General features: G+C 40.1%; 2 protein-coding genes across 4 annotated transcripts in view; one reads left to right on the top strand and one right to left on the bottom strand.

The window, feature by feature from the left end:
* The window catches only part of vps13a (vacuolar protein sorting 13 homolog A), a 33,182-nt gene extending 23,150 nt beyond the window's left edge, over positions 1-10,032 (top strand). For 2 of the 3 annotated variants that reach the window (XM_083979406.1, XM_083979408.1), the window contains 21 exons: positions 1,116-1,248; positions 1,792-1,849; positions 1,993-2,164; positions 2,644-2,800; positions 2,988-3,134; positions 3,337-3,418; positions 3,521-3,590; positions 3,862-3,976; positions 4,072-4,185; positions 4,368-4,513; positions 4,640-4,721; positions 4,867-4,980; positions 5,274-5,349; positions 5,484-5,647; positions 5,762-5,807; positions 5,952-6,075; positions 6,234-6,348; positions 8,027-8,112; positions 8,460-8,583; positions 8,711-8,785; positions 8,892-10,032. In XM_083979406.1, coding sequence (XP_083835532.1) covers positions 1,116-1,248; positions 1,792-1,849; positions 1,993-2,164; positions 2,644-2,800; positions 2,988-3,134; positions 3,337-3,418; positions 3,521-3,590; positions 3,862-3,976; positions 4,072-4,185; positions 4,368-4,513; positions 4,640-4,721; positions 4,867-4,980; positions 5,274-5,349; positions 5,484-5,647; positions 5,762-5,807; positions 5,952-6,075; positions 6,234-6,348; positions 8,027-8,112; positions 8,460-8,583; positions 8,711-8,785; positions 8,892-8,942 — 2,251 coding nt within the window. In that variant the 3' untranslated portion in view covers positions 8,943-10,032. Of the gene's footprint in view, positions 1-1,115; positions 1,249-1,791; positions 1,850-1,992; positions 2,165-2,643; positions 2,801-2,987; positions 3,135-3,336; positions 3,419-3,520; positions 3,591-3,861; positions 3,977-4,071; positions 4,186-4,367; positions 4,514-4,639; positions 4,722-4,866; positions 4,981-5,273; positions 5,350-5,483; positions 5,648-5,761; positions 5,808-5,951; positions 6,076-6,233; positions 6,349-7,270; positions 7,566-8,026; positions 8,113-8,459; positions 8,584-8,710; positions 8,786-8,891 lie in introns of those variants that run through there. The other variant, XM_083979407.1, reaches the window with a different exon arrangement.
* Positions 10,033-10,657: 625 nt separating this feature from the next.
* LOC310992028 (guanine nucleotide-binding protein subunit alpha-14-like) lies at positions 10,658-18,787 on the bottom strand (the record flags this gene model as incomplete). Its single annotated transcript, XM_083979990.1, has 7 exons — positions 10,658-10,848; positions 11,169-11,322; positions 11,410-11,539; positions 11,642-11,770; positions 13,115-13,269; positions 13,834-14,018; positions 18,667-18,787. The coding sequence occupies 7 exons, from the start codon at positions 18,785-18,787 to the stop codon at positions 10,658-10,660; spliced, it is 1,065 nt and encodes a 354-aa protein (XP_083836116.1).
* Positions 18,788-21,225: the final 2,438 nt, after the last annotated feature.

The raw sequence follows: 21,225 nt of genomic DNA, 5'->3' as shown, positions 1-21,225 counted from the left end.
TACACAACAGTTATCCCAACAGTGAATAAACAGTTATTTAGTGCAACATATGAGCAACACACAGTCCTCATAACTGTTCTTGTCTAACAAGCTAATGCAAAACAAGGGAGTTGTGGATGACACTAGGTGGAAGGAAAAGGGAAAAGCATGAAAAGAAGACAGACACACATGAGGCAGCACTTACACATGAATTTAGGTATATTTACAAGATTAATGCCACAGTCACTTGAGTTCAAAGTGTGGTCAGATCAAGAGTGCAGGTAAAGATGGGTAGGAGAAGACTGTTTCTGTTCTGGTTCTGGTCCGTCTGTGTAATCTGCTCCTCCTCTGCCAATGAGAACTAACCCTGTGTTGGCCAAAATAACAATTTAAAGACTTACACATATGAATTATTTGTTTGTGAAGAGGTTACTATGAATTTAATTTCAAATTGATTGATTTAAATGATCTGATGGAAATGTACAACAGGGGTCATTGCAGCAGAGGAAAATGAGCAGGCTAGACATCTAAACCCATTCTTTCATTTGTTACTATGTTCCTTTGGTCTCCTATGAAGTGCAGACATCTTTACTCGTAGAAATACTAGCTTTGAATGCTGCTGACTGGATGGGATTCTGCCAGTGGAATCACACCTAACGCTTCTTCAAGTCGCTCTGTTGCATCGACTAGTATTCTCTTATTTTTCATCTCCACCCATAGATTGTGGCTTCCTCGCTTCCTTTCTTCTATTCTCTCCCTTTCCCTCTTTTTCTTATGTCTGCTTCATCTTGTGCGATATCAAGATCAGTGTTAGCGTGAACACGCTTAAACAAAACTTGTCTCTCCAGGAGAGGTACTGGGGACTACTGGGTGTTTGTCCATTGTACTGTCGCTGTCATATTTGTGTCTGTCCATGGGAACTGTTTGTGTACTCTGGAACTTTGGATGGGATGGCTGTCATTGTAGTATATTCTTGGTGGCGGGGCTGTGTTATAACGTTGGTTTTACTGTGGAATTGTACTGTTGTCTGTTATTTTCTCACTACCATGTCAAATCAATATCACTTCATACTCTTTAGTGGTTATTACTAATGAATTTGCCATGTGTGTGTTTTGGTGGCTTTCTTGTGCATGCAGCTCTCAGAAGATGGCACAGTCGGAGGAGATAGACGCTGGCAGAGCTGTGCACTACACCTGGGCTGAACCCACTGGATCCCGAGAGCTTTCCTGGAAGTGTGGCTCATACAGTGGGAAACTGAAGAGTGAGGAGGTACTGTACCTGAGCCAGAAAGTCCTGTGTGTACCTGAGTAATAATATGTACAGTATATATCAAATCCTCAGAGGACATCTTCAACTCTTCCTTTGTTAAAACTAAAGCAACTTCTGTCTCTGTTTACAGGTCTGCTTACAGTATAGCTCTAAAGAAATATTTGTTACCTTGCACACAGACCTTACATACTGTAGCCATCGCATTTATCATGCTTAAGAATTTGCCTTCAAATATTTCAGCGTGGATGCTCATCATAAATCCACCTGTAAAAGTAAAACAAAGCTAAATAGAGACCTGAAGACAGAATTTGTTCTGCCACATTCTGTCTGAAGTTTATGACAAATGATACAGCAAATTAATAAGCGTTCTTAGCACTTTATGATGACAAATAATACATGTCTCTGTAGTACAGAGTTAAGGGTAGATAGATGCAGTTTAACCCTGCTTTTTGATGTGAACACATCTGAAATGTGACATTGTTCTATGAGATGCTGTGATGTTTGTTAAATGCGCATGGTCGTCTGTTTTACTTTCATCTTCAGGACCTGCGCCAGGACATGAATGATGATGGAAAACTGTTTGTGATCTCCTTTTATGAAGGTAAAGTGTAACATCCAGACCACTTTAATGCACATTGTAAATTTGTTTTTTTAACAATTTTGGATTCACTTAACATTTTCCTCAAGAAAAAGTTTCCCTTTTGCGGATAAATTCAGTTAAGGATGGTTTGTGTTGATGCAAAGGTCTCCAGCGTGTTGTGCTGTTCACTGAGGAGCAACGTATCTACAAGCTGCTCTGTGAGAGCGAGAAGGCGCAGCTGGCGGAACAGGAATACATGTTGTCTCTGAAGAACATGGGCGTGTCCCTGGTCAACAACACCAGCGGCCAGGAGGTCTCCTTCATTGGGATCACAAGGTACATAACAAACCACAAACCCGGTTTGGCCCACTGGCTCACTATCACATACGCATGTGTTACGCAAAGATATAGAGATGTAATTTGTATATTTCAAGTTAACAACGTCGTCCTCTGATTTGCAGTTGGGTTTGTCTTGACCAACAATATCCAGCCTCAGACATTTTTGGCTTAGCTGATGTGTAATTGTTTGACTGAAATTAGATCAAATCATATCGATGACCTTTTTTGTGTGTGATTTGTTTCTGCTTGTCCCATAGTTAAAAAATACAGATTTAAATTTAATTATGTAATTTTATACTTCACATAATCACAGAGTAATCATTCACTGAAATTTAGATGAATTGAAGGTTTTAGAACGTTTTGCCTGTAATCTATGTTGTTTAACACAATAAACACAATAGACACAATAGTGTCATTTTATCATGACAGCTGCATACTTTTGTACATTTACACCTTGTCTCTGTTTTTTGTTGTAGCTCGGATGTGGTTTGGGAATTTAAGCCTAAGAAAAAGAATAGGTGGAAAACTCTGAGCACTAAAGAAACTGAGCTTTTAGAGAATAGCTACAAAGAGTACATGGAATCTTCACCTGTAGACAATGCCATCGTCGACATCGTGGAAATCAACTTCCAGGTAACTCTAAACAGATATGAATATTGTATATTTAATGTATTGAATTTGAACCACTAACATGTCATAGATAAAATCATTCAAATATTAGCTGTTTAGGGTGTGTACATGGGTTTTATTGATAATTGAAGCTGATAATTAGTTGCAGGTCTAATGTTTGAGGTTTGTGGTGTTTGTAACCGTCCTGTAGGTATCCTTTACTCCCAGTGGCGTGGATATGCGGATGCTGCAGCCATGTGACGCTCCTCTAAGGAGGCATTACCTGTCTGGAGTGAATGTGGAGTACAGCGTCTCACCACGACAGAGTTCCTACCGTGTCCAGATCCACCGCATACAGGTGAAAGTTTTAAAGAAAAAAAAACAACTGTATATATATTTTAGTGTCTTATTTGTTCCCTGCGCTAAGATCCAATTCATCATTGTTTGTCTTACAGTACTAAAACCGATCCAGAATTTAACTTCTGGAATATACAGTATGAGGTGTTTGTTCCTTTGTATCAACAGACCAGTGTTACATTATACATCCTCTCCTCTCACAGATCCAGAATCAGCTGCCTGGAGCCATCTTCCCCTACGTTTTTTACCCTGTTAAATTGCCAAAGTCTATCACCATGGACTCAGGTCTGTTTGTCCATCATGTCATGTTTGATTTAGCATTATGTGTTTTATACATGCAGTGCTCTGGTCTACTGTATTATAATGTTAATTTTGTTTTTCTTACAGAGCCTAAACCCCTGACTGACATCAGCATCGTTACCAGAGCAGCAGGACACTCTGACATCTCTCGAATCAAGTAATTGTTTTTTCTGTCAGTCACTCAGTCTTTCCCATGATGCATTTCATTTTCGTCTGCATCTTATTCCACGTGGTATTCACTACTTAAAACTTATTCAGTTATACTTTGATTCCTATTGACAAATGTCCTCCAGATCTGAATCTCACTTGCCCCTTTTTTATTTTTTTTATTAAAAAAACCCTTTGTGACACATTTTAGCCAGATAAAGGCATATCATTTCTTAGATAATTGTTTGTTCCTAAGTACTGAAATGTCTGTCTGTGCTCAGGTATTTCAAGGTGTTGATTCAAGAGATGGATCTGAAGCTTGATCTGGGCTTCCTGTACGCCGTCCTGGATCTCTTCACCCCAGAGCACGTCGACATCACCAGCTCAGAACAGGAGGTCGGATACACACATTCATCCACACATATTGAACACATCCCGTGTTTTGTTCAGATTCATTTTCCTGTTAATTATTGTTTGTTTTATTCCATCAGGTGGAACTGTTCGAGAAGGACATCGAGTATATAAAGACAGAACTAAACCATGTCTCTGCTGCCGACACCTCTCCTACCAGCCTCTACGAGTACTTCCACATTTCCCCCATCAAGGTATGTGATTTTTGTTTTTTCACAATTATACTAACACATCTCTTTATCGACCACAAACGTAACAGTGAAAGTAGAAAATTAAATTTATTGTCTAAAAAAAATCAAGAACAAATAATACAAGAGGAAAATCTATTCACAAGACACAAGCGCAGGGTTTATCTCTAATGTTTTTGTGATTGTAGCTACACCTGAGTTTCTCTCTGAGCACGGGGGGAGACGATGGTCTGAAGGAGAAGAGAGATGCAGAACTCATCCCCGTCCAGTCCCTCAACCTGCTGCTGAAGAGCATCGGTGCAACTCTCACTGATGTGCAGGACGTTGTCTTCAAGTATGAACGCACAAAAAGGCCCTGAACGACACATAAATCGCAAGCAGTATCGCTGATTTATTCTTGTGTGACTTGTTGTTGGATAAAATCCTGCTCATTGTTTGGTTTATATGTGGTGTATTTCAGACTGGCCTTCTTTGAGTTGACCTTCCAGTTTTGCACCACTCAGCAGCTGCAGTGGGAGGTCGTCAGACATTATTCTAAACAGGTAACACATATTCAAAGTGACAAATGCTGTATTAATTTGTGTTTCTTTTTATCCTTCAAGTCTTCACATGATATGAATAATCATAAAGCGTGGAAGCTAGCAAACCAGGCCATGGCACTCAGGTTTCACTGTGTGTGTATTTCAGGCTATTAAACAGATGTATGTGCTGGTTCTGGGCCTGGACGTGCTCGGAAACCCCTTTGGTCTGATCCGAGGACTGTCAGAGGGAGTGGAGGCCTTCTTCTATGAGCCCTATCAGGTAGGGATGTGATGCACAGACTGGTCAAGCCAGTGTCACTGCTATTGATTGCATTAAAAAAAGGCCAAGTTTGATGCTCATGATTACAAATGAACATTTTATACTAATACACATTATGCTTTTAATATATTTAAGGAATCCAACATTTGTGAGGAACAAACTGAAAACCTATTGAATATTAACATGAGTGAGCTTTGTGTTTAGAGCATACAGTATGGCTTCTTAGGGCCCCTGCAGTGGTTACATTGTCTTTTAGCTGTCTGCATGTATAATTGTTGTTGGGGGTTTTTCAGGGAGCTATACAGGGGCCGGAAGAGTTTGTTGAAGGAATGGCTCTCGGGGTGAAAGCTCTGGTTGGAGGAGCTGTAGGTAAGAAGCAAATTAATCTCTATACATAAAATCCAGAATTGGATGAAATGAAACTGTATGTCACAAATAAATAAATATCTCATACAGTATAGTCACTTATTCATGTCTATCCTATCTATCTATCTTTCATCCAGGGGGTATAGCAGGTGCAGCCTCCAGGATAACAGGCGCCATGGCAAAGGGCGTGGCGGCCATAACGATGGACGAGGAGTACCAGCAGAAGAGACGAGAAGCTATGAACAAACAGCCCAGTGGCCTGAAAGAGGGGCTAACCAGGGGTGGAAAAGGACTGGTATCTGTACGTACAATACATCGTGTTTGCACTATATTGGCCTCAAAGTGACCACTGGCCCCAAGGAACCTCGCTATTCATTTACCGCTGTTAGATGACATTGTCTCATTTTCTTTTCAGGGATTTGTTAGTGGGATCACAGGGATTGTGACCAAACCTATTAAAGGTATGTTGATTAAGTTTTTTAAAAGATTTAAATTGTATAAAATATTGTGGAAAATCAAATAAATAGCCGTCCAACTCCTATGGATTGTATGGGTATCTAGATTATTCATGTCAGTTTTCATGCATGTGATGTATTATTTTGCAGGAGCCCAAAAGGAGGGAGCCGCGGGCTTCTTTAAAGGTGTCGGGAAAGGTTTGGTCGGTGCAGTTGCCAGACCTACAGGAGGCATTATTGACCTGGCCAGCAGTGCTTTCCAAGGAATCAAAAGGTGTGTTTAATTCTGTGTGTGCTGTACAGTCAGGTTAATGTGTCTGCAACACTAGTGTGTATGCAGATTGGTGGTATATATATGAAAGTGTGTGCGTTCTTCTGCTAGTATTTGCAGTGTGTGTGCGTCATGCTCAGTTGTGTCTCCTGTTGTTTTAGGGCGGCGGAGACGTCACAAGATATTGAATCACTGCGTCCTCCTCGCTTTATCCACGAGGATGGTGTCATACGACCATATAAGGAGCGGGAAGGCCTCGGCAGTCAGATGCTCCAGGTAGGACGTAAATCTGCTCTGCATGGCACTCATAGAATTAAGATTAGGAAAACTCTACTTACTTTAATGCAACTATTATCAATATTATCGTTATTATTATTATTACCATTGTGACAAGTCTGCTTTATTTTTATTGTCTTTAAATGACGTGTTGCTCAGTCAGTGACTCACCTCTGAGCCGCTTCACTTCAGAGATAAAATTAACGTTTTCAAGTCCAGGAAAAACAAATGTGTGTGTTTTACTGCAGTAGAGCCACTGTGCAGTCCCACTTTGTTGTTGTTTTTGCTCTTTACTGCTCAGATAACGTGATTTGTTTGGTGGTGATGTGTTAACTAACTTTTGTTTCTGCAAATTGTGCCAATCCTGAATACAATTTGTAGTGCTCAATATTTTGTTTTAGCAAATATAATTATTGCAGCCATTTGAATGAACATGCTGATGGTGATGAGCATATCAACCTGAAGCTGGTTCAGAGCAAGTGTGTTAGTAGAGTAGGTTTCTCATATTTGTATATTTTAGTGTTGCTTTGAGCTGTTGTGGTTCCGCTTCATTGAGAGTGTGCGCTTCAAGCTGTGGCTTGTGTTTTTGTGCTGACGTTACCCAACAGTACTGCTGGATGGAGTGGGTTGAAGTTGCTGCTTACGAGTCTCAGGTCAGAGCTACCCTGTTTAGTTTTATAGGCTTGATATGTAGGATTTCCCATACAGTATAACGTCCTAGGATAGATTTGTGTGTGTTGCTGACTCTTTATTTCCTTTAGAGTCTAAAACGTTAGTGGTGCATCAGCAGATCAGAAGGACTGAGTTGTAGTGGCATTGAGCCCAGTGTTGGTCTGAGTGCAGTAGCTGTAGCTGTGTGGGTAGAAACAGGCTCTTGTCTCTCTGCTCTGACCTTGACTCTTCTCTCCTGTCGCGTCCACAGAGGAGACTGGCCTACAGTGAGCGGTGTAGAACTGGCAAAGAGGATGAGGGTGATGAAGACGATGTGTAGAGACTAGAAGTCACAGTTGTAGTCTGTAGTCTGTAGTCTGTGCCGCAGTTTGAGTCCATCTGTCAGTTAGAAGCTCCCTCTTTGAAGATTGAAACAAATCAAAGAAATGTCTTTGAGCAATTTAAGAGATGTGTTTCCATGTATTTAATATTTTTTTTAGTTGTGTGTTCATTTGATTCGTTCTTTTCTTTATTTGTCCTCGGTGTCTGTCATCTTTTATTTCTTCTACTTTGTACCAACATTCTTTTTCCCATCACTTTCTCACAACCAGAAACCTCTCCTGTCATTGTTTAAACATTCATTAATTCCTTATATATATATATATATATATATATATATATATATTCATGTGTCTGTTTTATTTATTAATGAATGTTGTTTGATTTATCATTCTGTCATTCACCATCCCTCCTCCTCTCAATAAAACTGTTGTAAACCTCTACCTGCCATTTTCTTTGTTTCATCCCATCTCTCCTCACCTCCTCACAACACTTCATACTTCCATTAGAGGAAAGTTTTGTGCAGCTGTTTTGCAGAGGACCGTGGTAGCTCATGCTTATTTACTGTAGGCAGTCGGAACGTGGATATGTTGGATTTCATATTTTACTTTAATTCAGACGCTTGTTTCTTTTCCCTCTGTGCTGTTGGTTGAAATATTTACTTCCTTGTTTTTCTGTCCCCTTTCAGAAAATTGAGAATGGACGTTTTGCCAAGTACAGATACTTCGCTCATGCCAAAGTCAATGAGTCTGACTTCCTCATGATCACCAAGAGGTGAGTGGTGTTTGGCATTGATTGACTATGAAAAAAGGAGCGAGATTATTGATATGATATTTCTGTGCCCTATATTAAAGCTGCCAAAATAAATATTAAGCCACAGTATCAAGCAATGGGAATTATATACTGTACATTGCACCATACTGAAGTATTACTGTCTCTCTGTTGCTTTTTTCTAATCTAAACTATGTACGAGTTACTGGACGTCTGAATGAAAAGGGGATGAATGAAATATCTCTCAATTTAACTCTGTTAAGATTATCCAACCACCAGTGTGCTGGATCCTTTACCTATGGTGTCATACAAGAAGGTGTTCATGCCCCACTTTGCTATTGTTCTTCCAGGGGCATATTTTTTGTGACCAGGGGCACATTTGGCCAGCTGACCTGTGAATGGCAGTATCTGTTTGAGGAGTTCACCAAGGAGCCAATGATTGTAGAGGACCGCCGACTACGCATTGAGGCCAAGGTATCAAACCCCTAATCCAAACTCTGTTGCCCTCTGTTGCCTTTTTCCACCTGAAGGGACAAATGTGTTTTTACAGGTTTGAGAAACAGTTGTTTAGTTCTTAAACTAACTTGTTTATGTATTGCAGGAGAGAGTAAAGTCAGTCTTCCATGCCAAAGAGTTCGGGAAGATCATAAACTTTAAAACGCCAGAGATAGCCAAGGTAAGTTCCTTTGTATGTAATATAATATAATAAAATTATATATGATATATATAGTAGTATGATATTGAAACTGTCAGACTGTGCTTTGTTTCTTCTTTTACTTCAGTGGGTTCTTACCAAATTGGAGGATGCAAGAGACAGTTTACCCAAATACTGAATCATCAAGAGGAGCTGATGAGAATTTGGGGGAAAAAAAAAAAAAAAAGTAATCACACACATACACACACACACAGTCTGTGTGTGTGTCAGTGCCTTTGTTCTTTACTGCATGCTAGTTTTGTTTACCTCCATGTGTGAGTAGTGCTAAAAAAAAACACACACACAGAAGATGCTGTATGTCGACTGTTAGTGTGCGTCCGGGGGTGAGAGACTGGGTGAGTAGTTTGTATGTGAGCATGCTAACAGAAATGCTATAAAGGGATTCATATGCGGACAGCTGACCTAACATTTATTTAGCACAGACGCTCAAAATGCATTGAACCAAACATTGTGTCAGTCACTTAGCTCTGATTTTGCACACATCTGATGGATTTTTAATGATTTATTTTATTAAAACTACTGTAGAGTCTTAAGTTTACAAAGACATCCTCTAATATCTGCCTGAGTCTAATGCCACCAGTTTCCTCAAAGCTCTGCTTTTCGCACACATTAAGTCACTAATTTCATTCACTTTCACTGGACAGCTTGAGTAATATTATGGCCAAATGGACTGGAGTTGTTGAAGCTCATTTAAGGTACACTGATTGTTTTACTGGGTTATATAAAAGGGATTCTAATTAAGTTTTTCCTTAATAATGAACATAATTCATAACGTACGTTATTAAAAAGCATCTTCTTTTTACGTCTCTATATTGTTCCTCTTTTTTATACATTTCTGCAAGATAAAGACTGTTGAGTGTGTTATTTACAGACGCATGCTATTTTTATACCGTACTTACATGTATCAATCTGCTGTATATTGATCTCATATAATATCCTGTCTGTATATATCCATACTCACAATAGTCTGTATTCTGGCATTGCAGATTGTAATTTTGTGATTTTTATGTTTTTATACCACACATATGCAATGTCAACTATGTTGATGAATTATGAAGAGAAAAGTATATTTAAAAGAAATGAATGCTAATTATTATCTGCCGCTGTTTACTCTGATGTGTATTTTAAAGGTTTGCTTTTGGTTTTGGGGTGCATCGCAGTTTAATATGACTAAATTTTTCTGTAGCCATTAATGTTTGTCTTTTATGTTTTTGGGGAGCAAATGTTCACTGCAGTGGCTTAATTCTTTTCCCTGCTGTTTTCAAAAAAATAAAATGTATGTGTTTCAAATTTCAGTGCACTCTTTATTTCATTAACCCATAAAATATCAAACATTCAAATTGCACCCTTTATTATATAACTATAATTTCTTATTGAAAATGACATTATATAAATATAATTTCTATCTATCCTGAGAGGAAACAGCCCAGAGGTTCTGCTGACTGTCCAAATAAGGCACATAAAGGCAAAAGCAAATAAAAGTGGATAATTTCTACACAATATGAAATCAGATCAAACTGAACTTTTAGCAGCTATTGCACAGTGTACCAAGCACTCAAAAATACAGAGTGCCTAAGAAATTATAACATAAATATTCCACACAATGGCTCTATGATAAGACTTTCCACTAATTCTCACTTCTACAGGAAAGTATTCCCAGCATATCAGCATATATACAGTGAAGACTAGTAGTTTGATTACAACATGTTCATATTCTCTTTGGCTGGTATTACAAGCACAAAAGGCGTAATTCTTTTATTGTGGCGCTCCTCGTGTCTTTCCTTCTGTCCTGCTGTAATCCCTTAGTCTCCGCTTCTGTCATCCTCCTTTTATTTACACCAGATTGAACTCCTTCAGGTTGTGTCTCAGGATGGTATCTTTGACAGCTACAAAGACAAAGCGGATGTTTTCTGTGTCTGTAGCGCAGGTGAAGTGAGGGTACAGCGTCTTGTCCTTGTCTGGATTTTGTTCTTGGTACATTTTCAGGATGAATTCTTGAGCTGCTCCAGGATCCTGCTGAGGTCCTGCAATTTGGGGTCAGTATTATCTCAGTGAGACTGTTGCTAAATTCACCATATAAATGATTTCTGCCATTGGTTGTACAGAAAAGAAAGTTGTGTGCATATTATCTTTGATCTTAGCCTCAAATCCCATAGTTAGATATTTAGAGTTGAGACCAGATCAAAGCTGTTAAGGTTTAAAATGTGCAAATGTGGTTCACTTAATATCAGTCAGAGCATCTAAGTAACCATAGAGTATGTACACAAACCTGGTGCAACTATGGCCCTTGACCTACAGTATCTGCATACAAACTGAAGATAAGTGTGTGAAGAGATAAACTGACCTGTAAATTCAGGGAAGTAGGTGGATACGTGAGAGTGCATGATTTTCTCCTGAAGGATGTCAGTCTTGTTGAGGAAGAGGATGATTGAGGATTTCTGGAACCAGGGGTAAGTTATGATAGTCTTGAACAGAGCCTTGCTCTCCTCCATACGGTTCTGAAACATGAAGAAGCAGCAATGACCACAGACGGATTGATTTTAAAGGAACCTGGATCTGGATCTGCCGATGAATCGACCCCTCACCTCGTTGTCGCACTCAGCCAGGACCTGGTCATACTCACTGAGCGCCACCAGGAAGATAATGGAAGTGACGTTTTCAAAGCAGTGGATCCACTTCCTCCGCTCTGACCTCTGACCCCCCACGTCCACCATCCTGCCAATCCCAAACAACATAAATGGTAAGGCACCTGTGATTCCAGTTCTGTTGTAACATAGGTAAGCTGCTGCCCGTTGTGTTGGTAATACTGTATCTCACCTGAAAATGACATTCTCCATATCAAACGGGTATTCAATGATTCCCGTGGTTGGCACTCGGACTCTGAGGATGTCCTGAAGCTCAGGTACATAAGACGGTTCTGAGATTCGCTCCAGGTCGGAGAGATAGCTGAAAGAATATGCAGACAATAATTGGAGGGAGGAGAAAGCAAAGATATCACCAGAGTTCAATTTTTGTGAAAATACACTATTCACAGAAAGTTAAGGATATTCGACTTTCGGGGGAAATTTATGGAAAATGTAAAAGGTTCATGCTACAGCAATGTTATATCATGAAAGTAGGACATTTAAGTAGAAGTATGGAATGGTAACATCTTCATCTCAATCATTGTGTTAAAACAAAAGCTAACAACTGTGGGTGGGTATACCACAACAAAAAATGTCAGTGTCTCAATAACTTGTGTGGCCAAAGGACGTCCACCTCTCTGCTCCTCTGTGACTCTTTCCAGTCTCTGTTCAACCTGCTGATGACACTTTGTGACACTTTGAGCTCAGCCGACACTTCCCTCTGACAACATCCTGTTTGAAGCCTCGACATGGCCAGGTACTGTTGATGGATTGTTAGGTGTTGTTTTGCTCCATGAAGTCAAAATCAAAATGAAGAGCATGATCAAGAGGACTGTTTAAATACAAACTGTCATTGAACCAGAACGTTTAGTGGTCGATTCATGAATTTGATTCTCGAAATGTCATGAGTATTTAATAATTTTTTTGCACTGGAGCCATATGGTGTTGCGGACCCCTTCTTTTTGTTTCCCGATTCTTGAATCAGACACTTGACACTGTGATTTTTGCAGTTTTTCACCTTGTTAGAGAACAGTAGGCTATGTTATGTTAAAAGTACTGAAACATTGAACAGTTGGAAATGTGCATTGAAAAGTTTAGAGAAGGTCAAACTGAGTTCACCTAGTGCATTTTTAGGTTCATTCTGAATTTTTCATCCAAACTCTGAATATCCCTAACTTTTTGTGAGTAGTTGTGTATGTTGTCTGAACTAAAGAAATATGAGAAACCTAAATTGTGGCAACAATAAGACAGCTGTTTTTGTAGAACTTTACTACAATAGAAATATAGAAAAACAAATGCACACTTCTTTATGCTGCATTTTTATTTCCAAAAACAATAACTGCAACCTAAAAAAAAGTTTCTCTTTTCCTTCTTATCATCAGTGAATCATCAGTAGCTTCACAAAAAAGTGGTTTTTAATGTTTGTTAGTTTTTAAAAAAAATTTTTATTCCATACTCTCATCTGGATTTGCAAAACACAGAAAAGAGATTTACAGGGCGGACAAAATAACAGGGACAATGGCTATAAATATAGAGGTCAAAAGTCAATAATTTGTCGCAGCACTGCTGATACTGATCATGACATCCCTGGTCAAGTGTCGCTGTTGATTTGTCTATCCTCTATAACATCTGTGGACAACACAGCAGAGCTCTGACTGACACTCACTATTTGGTGGAGTCTGACAGCTGGTACTCCCTGCGCCGGTCGTAGCACTCCTGGACCCCTCCATCCCCCCACAGACTCTTGATGGCCGCTGCAAGGCCTTGATCTAACTCCTCCACCTTATCCACTTCCACCTCCAGGACTGAGTTTGCATGGCCCTGTAAACACATGAAGGGCACAAATACAATAAAGACATTGAGTTTGTGGAAACAGATCAAGGAGAAGAGAAGAAACATGAAGAAAGTTTATCACTCATCTCACTACATCCAACTGTGTCTTAGAAATCATATTAATATCTTGATATCTTACTGTGCACTAGGGTTTTTTTTGTTCTACTTGTGCAGCTTATAAAGAACGACTGAGAAAAACAGCTGAAATGTGTTGCTCTCATGCAATATAGAGCATTTTGTGAAAGAAATGTAAAGAAAACATACAAATTGCTGACTGTAAATTTCATATTTCAATTAATAACAGTATCACAAATTGACCTTGAGTGAGAAAGACTCAAAAACAAATCTGATAAGATCACTTACCGTGGAAATAGACTGTGGTGTTATTTCTTGTCTTTTAACACTATTAAATTGACAAAGTGAAAGTCTGGTTTAACTGAGTCAGAGCTGAAAAAATCTGCAGTAAGGACGGCATACAATGAAAAAACTAAATATAACCAGTAACCAAAAGAAGAGAGAGTTCAAATGTAGTAACCCGCACAAGGAGCAGACCTGGTTCTCCGGACTGGCGAAAGCTATGCTGAGTGTCTCCATGGCTCGGATCATGGTCTGCATGGACGTGTAGATGTTCTGGAAGACCAGTTTGGCGTAGCTCTTCTTGTCCTCAGCTGTGTATCCGCCTCCATGGATGATCCTCATTTGTTTGATAAAGGTGCTCTTCCCACTCTCTCCAGTACCTGTTGGATACAGTGACAGTTTCATCCAATAATATATTCAGCATATTACGCCCTAACCCTAAATATGAAGATCAGTGTTTAAACATCACTTTGTAATCAATCAATCTGCTGTGTTCACATCATTTTTGACCATTTTGTCAGTGCGAAAATTCGATTGTGTTGTTTGTGTTATTTTTCCCCATGACAGAGGAGTTTGCCTTGACAGCTAAAAAGAAGAGGAAATGAGTTAAGTGTAGAATTTACCAAAAATGTACTTATTACTTTCCACCTCTGCTCAGCACGTTGGACAGTTCAACCTGGCAACTGAGTAATAATAAAAATAAGAATTGTCATTATTATAATTGCATCTATAATTGGTCTGTTCTGTGCTGTACTGCTATGACAACTGTGTATTGCCAGCTTCACTGTGCAGGGACAAACAGGCAAACTGAACTATTTGAATGGATATTTGACTGCCAAAGGGACATCTGTAAATATCTGGGTGCTGCAGATGAGCACCTTTTACTCTAACCATTTCAAAGGCTGTGAAGAAATGATGTCAGTGCTTCACTGTCAGTGAGCTATAGGCAGGCCGGGGGCGGTTGAAGTGGCCATGACACAAGGTAACCTGAAGTAGAGTAGGTGTGTTTGTGTGAGGGCTCTGTGGTGTATGTTGTGTCAACACAAACAAACACAAAAACACTACACTTAAAATATTACAATGCCTTTACACTTTGGTGCAGTTTACATTTTCAAGATGAGCAGTTTTACTGGATTCTGGCTCCGAAACACCCACACACACACACGCACACAGAGAGTTTCTGTCACAATCCCCTTCACCTCTTACAGCAGCACAAGCTCCTAATTTTCTCATTCAGACCACATGATGCTGTATCTATTTGCTTAACAAATGTGTGTTTGTTAACTGACTTGAATATTCGAGGTTGCCGTGTTTGCCTGTAGAGTGTAGGGGTGGGCCATGCATGTGAGTGTGTGTGTGTGTGTGTGTGCCTATGCTGTGCTTTGAAGACACACCTGCATCTGTATACCTGCTCTTCTGGGACCTGTCAAATGTGTTAAGGCTGTGTGTGATGATCCTGAGTAGTGTCTGCAGTTTCCTGGCTGTTTTGCATGGCATCATGAACACATGAGTCTTTACATCTTAGCAAACAAGGTCTAGACAAATTGTGTGGATTTGAATGCACCTTGTTTACAAGTCAAGTTTCCTGAGGATTAGCGGAGGGGGTTGGGCAAGACGAGCAAGTAAACACTGTCAAGGAGGCAAATCACGATCCTGCACATCTGCTGTGTTTTACTTGTGAAGAGAGTCGGCATCAATCTCACATATTATGATCATTATAGTTATTTCTATTGTGACAGGTCTCTGTAATATAGCACTTCCTCAAATCTAAGACATTTGTTTACAGGAGATAAGAAATGTGACTTTGAAAATATAACAAAATATATTGAAAATAAGTTGGGTTTTTTTGTTTTTTTAAACTAATGTGCTCCTCGGCCAGGTTCGAAATATAATCTCTTTTTTAAAACATTGAGAGAGAAAAAACAAAACAAAAAACAGTTTATGTGTAATTAATGTCTGATCAACCTGGTGGTGCGGAGCTTGATAAATGGAAATGAGGTTATTCAAGAGATAAGAACTAATGCCACCCTGTCTCTTTTTATAATTACATTCTTAGTACATACCAATAGTTGTTCAGTGTGATCTCCATTTACTGTGACAGTCAATATGAAAATGACTGAACTAATATGTCATATGCCATATAAGTTCCAGCAGTACAGTAGCATCAGGTCACAAAAAATGTGTGTGTTTTTAATGTAACAATAACAACTTGATTTTTCATTTGTGTTTTCCTTTGTTACTATGAAAATTAACTAATTCTGTTTACGTCTTGGACAAACATGACCCGTAACATGTCTGTCCCCTTTGTGTTTGTTTTAAATGTATTAATATTTAATGCTGGGAGTTGCAGTCATGCAAATAGCCCACGCTGCGTGGTTGACTGTTTGTAGAAATGCTTGATTCATGCTTTCATTCATGTGTTTTATGCTTTCCCTTACTTGCAGTCATTACTGATCTGAATGATCTAAATGACCCATAAATGTGAAATGTGCACAGTGTAGAGCAGTTCTGATATGACTGTATTGTAGCTAGGTCAGCTTCAAGGTCGCTGCTGTTTCTCTCTGCTTCACTCCCACTCGTCCTCTCTGGGGATCTGACTGTGACCATCCTAATGAAATCCACTGAGATTTCTGAGTCACTCTGATCAAGTAAATACACCCTCAAATACCCAATATCTATTCACCTATATTACATCTAACATATCTAGTGGATACAAGATCCGCAACACACAGTGTGATTTGGACAGAATCGTTTCAAGTGTGGTCTCAAGTTGTGACAACAATCTGTTTTCATTGTCTGAGGGCAGTAAGTTGTGATAACTGACTCATCTTTGTCCTGGTGACCTGTTCCACCTGTTCCTGTTCAGAGCCCCAACTCCCCCAACAGCTCTTACAGTAACTTTGTAATCAGTGACATGCATACACTCTGACACAGTCCATGCTATGATCAATATTGATGTCCACCTTTTTTCTTTTTCTTTTTAAACTCATCTACCCATAATGTGTTGGCCATCTGGTTTAAACTAAAAGAGGCTTCTCAAATCAAGTGAAAGGGGATTTTTAATAAATAGTGGTTTAGCAGCTCCTTCTACGAGAGCGGTGGAGGCACAGCTACAGCTCATGTGCTGCTCAGGGATGGATTTGCATTATTTTTGCATGAGGCGCGCCCGCAGCAGCTAGTTATGACTTTCAAACACACCACTGACCGAACTGAGGCCTTGACAGTGACTCATGTCTCTGATGTGTTCCCACACTGCTGCAGTTAAAATGGGTGTTGGCCAAAACACTGATGGATGCTCTTTGGCTTCCATGTGGCAACACTCTGTTTCCTCTTTCACTCGATCTGCCGGACGTCCCCAAAACTCCACTAGTAACTGAGAACACAGGAGTGTGGTGTTGAATGAAAGAACGGGCTGGAGAGAGTTTTCCCTCCACACTCTCCTTGCACACCTGTCCTGCGTTTCACCTCGTCAGCCCTGTCCTGCTCCTTGTGTGTCTCCACCAATCAGCTTTCTCTGCCCTCCTGTCTCCTCACCTGTTGCTTGTTGCTTTGATTAGCTCTGTTGTATTCAGTCTTGTGTGTCTTTCAGTAGTTCTTGTGTTTTTGTCATGGTGTTCTGTTCTCCTGCCTGTTGTGGGTTATTAGACTTCACTTTGCAAGTATCTGCCTGTGTAGGCTAAGCTCCTGCATTTGGGTCCACCTGCTTCCCTCACCCTGACATAAGCGCTTTCCCATATGACATCACCTGCTGAAGTTTCAGGTGTGTCAGGTCAGGGAACAAATGAAGTAAACTCATTTCTTTCTAGAATCACCAGAACTTTCTCATTGAAAAAATGACACAGTTACACACAGTTTAAACATCACTATAGTGAAGCAGGACAGACCATCTGTACTAATGATTTACTAATGATTTACACACTGACTTGATCTTTCCTCCTCTTTTCCTTTACTCCCTCTCCCTGTGAAGCTAAGGTTTATGATCCCAACATGGGACGAAACACCCACACTTCTCCAGTCAATCATGGAGAAAACACTCTTCAACGCACACACAGCCCGGGGAGAGAAAATCGCTGGAAATGGAAATGTGCTGTCAGTGGCAAGTTTCGATTCCATGTCGATGTCCACACACACACACACACACACACACACACACACACACACACACACACACACACACACACATACAACGCAGCCAGGCCACGCAGGGACAAGTCTTTTTTCTCTAGACGTGACTATATTTTTCACTTGGCAAATGAATAAGAACTGATCAAGGATGTGGGGCCTTATCACTGTGCGTTAAAGCGATGGCACAGCTGCCGGGGAGCGGCTGCTGCTGCACACCCGGACGCTACATCCGGAGACAAGACGGACTGAGTGAAAGGAAATGTACAGTTAGATATGAAACTTCTGCCTTCTCGCTTTATTTATGACTTGACTCCTTAATCCAGACTCACACCCGTTTTATCATCACACCCTAAATACAGAGCTCGGATGGTGGAACCACTTTCTTTCCATTGGTTCATAATCATCATCATTTTTAATAATAGCAACTAATTAGATGACTTGCTGCTCAGTGCTGTCCCACCTGCCATGATACCTGCACGCCCAGGTGTGGTCAGGAAGCATGCAGACGAAATAAAATCCATACCGGCTGAATCACTTACCTGCAGTCTGTGCAACTATGGTATATACACTAAACATCCACCAATGAGCGAAAAATAAAGATGTGAATTATTCCGTGTAATATCTTTTTAAGATGTATTATTATTATTATTATTATTATTATTATTATTATTATTATTATTATTATTATTATTATTATTATTATTATTATTATTATTATTATTTTAATGTTTATGGTGTATAGGTACGTTTGGTTTTTGGGTACTCATAACCTATGCTTTTCACCAGCAGAGTCTCTTTTAGTTACCGTGCGCACTTTTACTTTAGGCTACTCTAGACAAGGGGGTGAGAAGGGCTGGGTGTGAACTCAGGTGTCGACCTGGTACCCGGCAGGCTGATGCTCACCCAACAGCAGCAGCTTCAGCTCCCGGCGCGAGTCCTTCTTGTCCCTCCTCAGCTGCTTCTCGATCTCCTCGTTGATCCTCTGGTTCTCTTTGTCCTCCGCGGACACGCAGCATCCAGCCATCGCTCACTTCTTCTGAACCAAACGAGACCCTGCGCTGTCAGAAAAGGTGTCCGTGCAGCTTCTTCTTCTTCTTCTTCTTCCTCCTCCCTCCTCCTCTCGCTTCTTCACAAACTCAGAGGCAAACGCCGCAAAGCATCTTCAGCAGGCTTGATTTGCTTCTTGCTGTTCTTTTTCTTTTTCTTCTTCAATCCGAATTTAAAAAAAAAAAAAAAAAAAGCAAATTAATAAAGGAGTGAAAAGGGACGAGTTTTAAATGAATAAACCGCGGCTGGCACTTTGGACCATCACTTTGGATCTCCCCCCGGTAAGGTGCTGGCTGCTCTGAGGCTGGATGACACTAGTTGAACTTTATCCAGCGGACTGATGAGGGCGTGGCAGTGGTTGCAAATAGTAATGGATAAAATAGGAAGTTAGCATTCAGAGCGAGCCAGAGAGGGTTGTCTTTACTCGTGTGAATTGAAGTATTTAGAAAAAGAAAAAAAGAAAGAAGAGGAAGACCATGAATGGAGGAGTTGAGGTTTTTTACGTATGTTTCACAAGGTTACACAACAATACCAGAGAAAAGGACTGGAGCCATGTCTGTATCAGACATTGTGCATGAGGTAGTAACATGGTTGGCATTTGAAAACAGCTTTCCTGGCATGTTTATATATGTGTGTGTGTGTGTGTGTGTGTGTGTGTGTGTGTGTGTGTGTGTGTGTGTGTGTGTGTGTGTGTGTGTGTGTGTGTGTGTGTAGCCCACTACACTGATACATACTGTACACACTACACTACAAGCCCCACAGCTCATCTGCAGACAGCCTCCTCTGAAAGCTGTCATGTCACAGAGTGGCCACTGAGGGTCAGAAAGGACAAGTGAGTGAGTGAGTGAGTGAGTGTGTGTGTGTGTGTGTGTGTGTGTGTGTGTGTGTGTGTGTGTGTGTGTGTGTGTGTGTGTGTGTGTGTGTGTGTGTGTGTGTGTGTGTGTGTGTGTGGCTCATGAGAAACACCCCTAATGCTTGTAATATTGTCAGAGGATGAGTGTTTTCACAGAGAATGGAAGTCAGGTGGCTATTCAGTTTTGGTTCATAGTAGAGCCCTGACATAAAGACTGAGGCATTCAAGGACGTGGGTCAGATTTTCGTACACCACTGCCCATTATCATTATTACAAAATTTAAAAGGGAGAAAACTAAATACCGTAACTTGAAATGATGACATGATGCAGGCTATTGAATTTATATAAGTATTAAGGAAAAGATGGATAGAAACGAAAGGCACAGAAATGATCACAACAATACATACAAAGTAACTGGGATCAAATGTAGAGCGTGCCCTGACTATAACCAGTTCCTGCCATTTACAGGTTAAAGCTATAAATGAATTAAAATTGTTGAGCGTTGGGTTGTAATAGATTATCTTTGGGCTTTTTGTTTATTCACACTTTCAATTTGTCACCAGTGGGGATCTGTTGGCAGCTGCGTCCATGTCAGTGCAATGGGATAAAATCCTTATGGAAAAATACTTCAGAAATGGAGAATGTGGTTTAAAAAAAACTTGTTTTTCCCTGTTGATCCTGAAGAGATCATTCAGACTATACTTGGAATATCAAGCAGATAAACTCAGTGTCTGAAATGTGATTTATACTGTACATTGAAAAGTTGTCTCATGTCCAGATGAAGTTTATTTATGGTAAGGCATCTTAAACCAGGTTGTAAACAAAGGTGGCTCCCTGTCGGCAAAGTTCATGAAAAACGTTTTTTTTTTTAATACTATGTTTCTGAGGGAGTTTTTATGCATGTAGAAGGGGAAAATAAAACGAAACCTTTAAGGGGAAACTTCCCCCACATGTTGCAGAGTACTACGCCTGGAGTTCATTATATTGAGTGTAATGATTCTACTTCAGAGGAATCACATCTGTGTTCACTTGAACTTCTCAGTGCTGGACTGAGGTTTGTTGTACAAATACAACTTGACTTAGGTCGTCTGGCAGATCATTATCCTCATCGATCACTCACTCCTGTGAGCTTCATGGGCCAAGTTAAGAGTAAGATTTCAAGACATCAAATGAACCAAACTGTGAAAACCATGGCTGTACTCAAATTGCAGAAAATAAAGATCAGGAGTCGACATACTTTTGAAAAAAAGAAAACATGTTGCTTCATTCAGAAACATGTTGAAGGAGTGCGATTTTATGGATACATGAAACATTTCACACAATTATGATTGTAGATCATCATAATAACACTATGTCAAAATGAGTCATTAAATGTCATGCCATCAGGTTCTGGAGGCAAAGAAACCTGACAGTATAGGCGAGCTGAAAGCATTCAGACCATGCGTCCGAGACATGAGTGGAGCTGTTTATGGAGTCGTTTTTTGCAGTTTCTCAAATAATGTATATAACACTGCACTGCTGTTGAACATACTGCATGAAATTTGAAGAGCAGCAGAGCTTTC

The sequence above is a fragment of the Trachurus trachurus genome (assembly GCF_905171665.1).
Source record: "Trachurus trachurus genome assembly, chromosome: 9".
Classification (NCBI taxonomy): domain Eukaryota; kingdom Metazoa; phylum Chordata; class Actinopteri; order Carangiformes; family Carangidae; genus Trachurus; species Trachurus trachurus.
This window is presented reverse-complemented; position numbering and strand designations above follow the sequence as displayed.